Here is a 7603-nt window from a genome sequence, read left to right as displayed (position 1 = left end):
AATATTTTATCTACTTTTAAAAATTTTGAAATTACTAAATATTCTTTTACGTGTATCTAAAGTGTTGAATAATTAATTCATAGTATATTTGTAATTTATCAAAAGTTACCATATCTGATCTATTTTTTAATAAATCATATAATTTAATCATTATTTAAACTTTTGAATATTTATTTCATTATTTAATGTCATATACTTTTTTTTTAAATAATAATCGCAAAAAATATGCATTAGAAATCATTAGTAAGATCAAAATAATGATATCGATGTTAGCGCAAGAATTTAGCTTTATCGAGAAAATAATTGTTAAAGAAAATTCAGTTTAATTTTGACTTTTATCATTAACACTCGTTAGGGCTTAAATTTTGGCAAATAAGATGTTTCCTTATTATGTTTACAATAATAAAAGGAAATATTTTTAATTTAAAATAATAGAAGGAAAACCGATATTTAGTTTTTTCAACGAATTTGGTGAGTATCTATGTGTGTGTGTGTATATATATATAGAATTTTGAAATATAATATAAATACACAAAAAGATGTTTAAATTTGGAATTTAAAGATTCGCCCGAAGAACGAGCTTTGATGGAACTCGAAGCTTATCATAGAATTTGCATCATGGATGATATGTCTAGCGATTTCGATCGTCTCGAGCACGCTCGCAGAACCGCCGAAGCTACCTACGCAAAATTTCCCCTCGATGCTGATGTGAGGACGCATACAAAACAATCTATGTTCTTCTAAATATGTATTCTAACTTTTTTTTTTTTGCTTGATGGGTTCAGAATTTGACTAGATGGGGCAGGGTGTTACTGGAGTTAGCGCAGTTTCACAGATGCCCGGAGTGCAAGAAGATGGTTCTAGGTTCAAAGTTCTTTTTTTTTTTATGATTTTAAACCTGTGTGTGTTTTTACGTTAGAAACGAACTTATTTATGTAATCAAACTTTATTTATTTAACGGTTTTGCAGATGATGCTATATCCAAGTTAGAGGAGGCACTGGAGGTTGACCGAAGAAAGCATGACGCTCTTTGGGCCCTTGGGAATGGATATACATCTAAGGCAGCTCAATACTATGAGCAAGCAGCGCAACTGGTATATTCTACTGCATTAGAATTTTTTGTTGTGCATTAGTTTCCTGCTTAAGACGGCATTGTGGCTGCAGGAACCATCGAACGAACTTTATAAGAAATCTTCAGAAGTGGCAGCAAAGGTACAATCTTAATTTCAATGCAACTGCCTTCAAGGGTGTGTGCTTTGGGGATTCGATGTTTTATGGATTCTTGAATCTTATGATTGGAATATTTGTTTGTTACTCCTCTCGGGCTGCGTCAATTCATTTTATGAATTGCTCGATTTTGTTATTTATGTAAATCGTATTTTTCTGTTCAATAATATGCCCTTTTAATATGTTAATATCATTTTACAAATATGCAATAATTATGATGTTTTCTTCATCTATGCTGATGTATGCATATGTATCGTGATCTCTGTTCCTAATAAGGTTCCTGAGTTGCATTTGGAGTTCCACAAGCATGGTTTCTCTCAGCAGGCTCTGGGACCAGACCCTTCTGCACCTACAAGTACAAAGGTAAACATCACACTGCATTCCAATGTTTGACGTATCTTCTCCTTTTGTTTTGGAATTTTAGTGAGAAAAACAAATTAATAACCCCATGGCAGAGGCTCATCTGTTCGTTCATCAGAATGAATACTTGTTCCTGTGCTCAAGATTGTTTGTCTATTGTGTTCATTGAAGAGATCCCCCCTATATCTTATAACTCTAGTTATGAAAGATAATCAAGTTGTTTTATTCATCACCAATAAGCCCTCTTTGTACATTTAAAACATAGTAGATGGACTCCATAAAACGAAACTAGATAAGACCAATCCGCAACAATCAAAGATAAACCAAATCCCTAAAATTCAAACATAACAGAAGCAGTACTACTTGACACTGAGACTTCTTGTTGGTCTCCTTAAACTTCCCATGTGTGTGTGCCTTGTAGACTATATCTTTATGGGGTGAACCTCCCAAGAACATCAAATCCCACACAAAACAACATCAGTTTAGCTTTTTGGTTGTGTTGTTGTTGCTTTGACTACTTATTTTGTGCTTCATATTTCATTTCTTTTGTTTTTAAATTAAAACGTGATTTCTTTTCATCAGCAGCAGACAAAAAGGGCTAAAACTAGTGATCTCGTGTACCATATTTTCTAATGGCAATACATATATATGCATTCAGCATTTTCTTGCCGAATTTTAAATCCTTTTCTTCAAATTTTATGTAATATCATCAATTGTTCAGTTATTATTTTGTTGCGTTTTTTGTTTGTTTGTTTGTTTTAAGAGCTTAATTTTGTCAATTTTTTGTTGAATTAGTGGGACAGAGTAGAATTTTTTTGTTGAACTCAGCAACATTCATTTCTTCTGCATAACTACACAGGGGTCCCCCGACCGTTACATTTACCGTTGCTGCAAGAGTTGTGCGAGGAAGAGGCAAACCATATATCTTCCTCAAGAAATGGTTTTCGAATTTCTTTCTCATCTTCCGGCTCAGGTCTTACTTGATGTGATGATGCATGTTTCCAATGATTGGAACCTTGTCGTCCATTCCCGAGCTTTCACCCAGCACCATCTTCGGAATTCAACTAGTGGAATCCTAATCCAGGAATGGATGTCGCCCTACAATGCGATTTATGTGGAAATGCGAAGGGGTTGTCTGGAGATATCTAAGCTTGACTACATGTTTAAAGATGTAGCGCGGACTAGCTGTAACGGTTTAGTATTGCTCCCTGATCCCGTAGAGCATCCTCCTATTCTTCATGTTGTTAATCCCTTAACAAAGCAGCAGACCGTTCTTCCTCGATATTTGCATGATACAAAAGACCATGTAGTTTTTGGTTTAGCATTTGTTGAAGCTTCCATGGAGTATAAAGTGGTATGTGTGTATCCTGAAGAATCCTTTTGTCTGAGGACGCATATTTATGTGCTAACTGTTGGAGTCGATAAAGCTTGGAGAAGCATTGACATAAAACAATTACTTCACAGAAATGAGAGAGATGGTGTCCATTGTGGTCCGTTGGTTACTGGAGGCTATGTAAGCTGGATAGGGGAAAGTTTTGTTTTGACGTTGAATGTTGAGACTGAAGCCGTTTGCCGTTTCCTTGCTCCTCAATTGTCAGGTAAAATCGGAAAATTTTTGGCGATGGGAAGTAAGCTATCCTTTGTTTCTCGGAACCGCAAGTGTATGAGGGATGTTTGGGAAATGAATCCCAAAACTGGGGAAGTAACTATGATTCTTAGATTTGATTTGAAACCAGTGAGACGTAGATTTGCGGACTCGTTCAAGGTCAAGGATATGAGATCAGTAGTTCCCATTTGTTGGTTAGTCGTTAGGGAGGTGTTGCTCTACTCTCATGGGTTCGCCACGAGGCATTACGTAGCTTATAATGTTAAAACAGGAGAGATTCAGTCGATTGAGCTGGGCAGCTGTGCAAAAAAGCACCATTTTGAAGCCCATGTGAACAGCTTGGTCTCGTTGGAAGGATTTTAAGACCCTGACATGGAATTTTAAATGGGTAATTAATTTTAATGTCAGTGTGAATGAATTGTTATTTGATGGACTTGTTATCCTCGATTCATACATAAAACACATTCAAGTGACGTAACATCAAAAGCCATTTTTCTTTTTAAAAATAACAACACACCAAATGTATTACAAAAAAGAAGCCATTTTATTTTATTGCTTATGAAGTACTAAGACAAGAAGCTGGATGGATTCTTCCATCAGTCATTCTCAGCAACACACATAAGGATCAGCAATGGAAACTGATGACACAATTGTGCCTTTAGAACCTGCCCCAGCTTCCCAACTGGAAGTTTTAAATGTAAAATCTTGAGTCATAAAAGCGCTGTCCAGGATCCGAGCAACACGGGCAAAGATTTGGATAACTCGACCTCTCCATGACAAAAAAGTTTTCAAAAAATGTTATCACCTAATAGGACTTCAATAATAACACTAATTACCAATAATTTGTTTAGATATCACTTATCAGCCGTCAACATCAAAGCATCATTGCAACTAAATTTCCAGTGCTTCCTCATTAATATACAGGGACGTGATAAATGTGAACTAAAACAGAACTAAAATTTTCATATGCTGAAGCCACAAAACGCTCTTCGAAAAGACCAAACCTAAGTCACATGTTATTCTAGATAAAGCAAATTTTAAGCAAAGGGACGTAAGACCCTAACACCGATGCTTTCAGGCCAGAAAAACTTATTCCTCAAAATACTCTATAAAGTATTAAAATTATATTTCAATGTTGGACTGACGGGAAAAAAATTTAATCAGCACAAGCTCCCACTAGAGAGTGCATTTACAAGTGTTGGAATATTTACGTTCTATCTCCTCCCGGAGATACTGTATCCAGAACTCATGTACCTTCACCAGCTATTGCTGTTCAACCTCAGCAATCTTCCTCTCTGCTTTTAGCAAAAGACTTGATTTTTTCAACTGTTGATGATGTGGTTGACGCAATAGCTCAAGTAACCATTTCCATCGAAGCTATGACTATTGATCCTTCAATTGTTGAGCAAGTGTCTGCACCTCATCCGCCTCCTTCTCCTTAACCAATTCACGTAGAAGCTTCAGAGACTAGAGTTGTTCCCGTTGTCTCTCATACTCAATTGCAAAAAGAAGTCATTACCACTTATACCATCTCTACTTAAACTTCCGTTCAGTATACTGCACCAAATGATGACATGCCATGGCTGAGGGCACCCCAAACATTGACTATTTTTGCTAGCGTTCCTCAGACAGATCTTGAAATTTATGTGCCAAATGAAGAGTTCATTGCTGAATCAGATATTTTCGTTCATCCAGATGACAAAGCAGAAGCCAGAGCAGCTAGATTTCAGGAAACCGTGGACCTCTTTGCCAAAATCAAAGGAATAAAACTCTTACACCAGAATCTGATGATGTTACTCGTGTGGAATCCAAACCGGAAGATCTTACTGCCATGAGCAGATCTCTTGAATCCTTGATTAAAGATACTCAGTACAGTGTTACTGATTCAAAGAGCAACTTGGAGCTTTTCAATACGAGAATCATGGGACATGTGGAGCTTATTCAGACCGATCTACTTTCTCTCCGCAGTTCTTTTGTTCAATTTTGTGGGAAATCAGATAATAGTGAAATTTTTTTTTTTTGTATTTCATTTTTTTTGAATTGATATAATACACGGTATTATATAGGAGATTACAAGGAGAAAAATAAGGAAACTAACTCAATCCTAAATCTGGAAACTACCTAACTAATTCCCTCAATCTCAGGGTCTCAGGGATTACAAATTAATTCTCCCAACCTATTTACAGAGCTATTTATAGCTCAACGACACCTCGACACTCCCCCTCAAGCTGAGGAATAGATGTCTTCCATTCCCAGCTTGGATACAAGATCATGGAAACTCGAACTGTTCAGCCCCTTTGTTAGAACATCGGCTAATTGTCTCTCTGATGGAACATAGGACATACACACTAACCCTTCCTCCAGTTTTTCTTTGATGAAATGTCTATCAATTTCAATATGCTTTGTCCTATCATGTTGTATGGGATTATGAGCCATATTAATAGCGGACTTGTTGTCACAGTAGAGCTTCATAGGACCCTCCCATTGGACTCTCAAATCATCCAAAATGATTCTCAGCCAAAGTAATTCGCATAATCTTTGAGCAATAGCCCTGAATTCTGATTCCGCAGATGACCTTGCCACTACATTCTGCTTCTTGCTCCTCCATGTCACTAGGTTACCTCCAAGAAAAGTACAATATCCTGTAGTTGATCTTCTATCCACTAGGGAGCCAGCATAGTCAGCGTCAGTGTAGGCTTCCAGAGTAAGAGTGCCATTCCTTTTGAACAAGATTCCTTTCCCCGGATTGCCTTTCAAGTAATGCAGTACCCTGTAAGCAGCCTGAAGATGAGGTTCTCTTGGATCATGCATGAATTGACTGATCATACTTACAGAATATGTTATGTCTGGTCGAGTGTGAGTAAGGTATATGAGTCTGCCAACCAACCTTTGGTACATTCTTTTATCCACAGCTGGTTCTTCTTTAGCTTCTCCCAACTTATAGTTTGGATCTATTGGAGTAGAGATCGGTTTACACCCAGTCTTCCCTGTTTCTGCCAATAAATCAATTACGTACTTTTTCAGCTTGCACACATTGTTACCTGTGTCCCCTTCAAATCCCGGTGGGATGTTCATGTAGATTTCCTCATTTAGGTCACCATGGAAGAATGCATTCTTAACATCATATTGTAGCAGTTGCCAATTGAAGTGAGCAGCCAATGCTAACAGGATTCTCACAGTGTTCATTTTTGCAACTGGAGCAAAGGTTTCCTGATAATCCACCCCATAAGTCTGAGTGTACCATTTGGCTACTAACCTTGCTTTATATCTTTCAAGGGATCCATCAGCCTTGTACTTCAATGTAAAAATCCACTTGCAATCAACAATGTTTTTTCCCTTCGGTTTATCAACGATCTCCCATGTTTTATTCTTTTCTAATGCACTCATTTCCTCTCTCATAGCATCCCTCCATTCCCTTTTTGACAATGCCTCAGCCATATTGTTAGGGATGGCAATGGTGTTCAAACTCACAATGAATCTTTTATGGGTTGGTGATAGGCGCTTGAGAGAGACATAGTGAGATAGTGGATAGAGTGGATGTTTAGTACATTCTCTGGTTCCTTTTCTAACAGCAATGGGAAGATCTAGAACGGTTGTTGAATTAGTGGTTTGTTCAACAGGTTGTGTGTGTAAAGGTGGATCTGATCTTACCGTAATTTCATTTCCAGAATTTGGATTGGATTCTTGGACTTGTGTCAGTTCAGGAACGGTCTTTCTCCTTGAATACACCTGAGGAAATCTTGGGAAATTGTGAGTAGGAGATGATACGGGTTCAGTGACAGGATCGGGTGACTCAGATGTGACTGGTTCAGAGGACTCGGGTTCAACAACACGGGTTGGCACATACGGAAGGTCAAGGGTTTTAAGTGGTTCAAAGGACTCACAAGTACTATCTTCCATCATTGAAATCTCCCCCTGAAGAGAGGACTTGAAAAAAAAAGGTTTATTTTCTGTGAAAGTGACATCTGCAGAGATGTAAAATTTTCTGTTAGAGGGGTCGTAACACTTGTATCCCTTTTGAGTGGATGAGTAACCGAGGAAAACACATTTGATGGCTCTGGGGTCTAGTTTCCCTCTATGTTGTTTGTGGACATGAACAAATGCAGTACACCCAAATACCCTAGGTGTGATGCCATTTGAGCAAGACTTCTACTGGATAACTTGATATGTACTTTTTGTGATAGCATTTGATGCTACTGTCTAGATAAAGTTATTCTCTCTGGACAACTCATCAACATGCCTTGCCAAGTTGCAGAGTGCAGGCCACATATTTTTCCTGAAACAAATTCTCCCTTCCATTTATTCTTCTGTTATTCAAATTGTTTGAATTACACTTCAAAGAAATTTTTATTTATTAGAGCTGATATATTTTATAAATATTCAATTAAACTTCTTAGATTGCAGCTGAGT

General features: G+C 37.4%; 1 protein-coding gene across 2 annotated transcripts; it reads left to right on the top strand.

Annotated features, from left to right (window-relative positions):
• The first annotated feature begins 563 nt into the window (after window positions 1-563).
• Window positions 564-3660, top strand: LOC142516566 (uncharacterized). 2 transcript variants are annotated; one of them, XM_075619868.1, is made up of 6 exons: window positions 564-708; window positions 786-864; window positions 970-1094; window positions 1165-1212; window positions 1525-1590; window positions 2447-3660. In XM_075619868.1, the coding sequence occupies exons 1-6, from the start codon at window positions 586-588 to the stop codon at window positions 3554-3556; spliced, it is 1551 nt and encodes a 516-aa protein (XP_075475983.1). In that variant the 5' UTR covers window positions 564-585; the 3' UTR covers window positions 3557-3660. The 2 variants fall into 2 exon arrangements, with proteins under 2 accessions (XP_075475983.1, XP_075475982.1); XM_075619867.1 differs by having other exon boundaries at window positions 1504-1590.
• Window positions 3661-7603: the final 3943 nt, after the last annotated feature.

The sequence above is a fragment of the Primulina tabacum genome, chromosome 1 (assembly GCF_025594145.1).
Source record: "Primulina tabacum isolate GXHZ01 chromosome 1, ASM2559414v2, whole genome shotgun sequence".
NCBI classification, from domain to species: Eukaryota; Viridiplantae; Streptophyta; class Magnoliopsida; order Lamiales; family Gesneriaceae; genus Primulina; species Primulina tabacum.
This window is presented reverse-complemented; position numbering and strand designations above follow the sequence as displayed.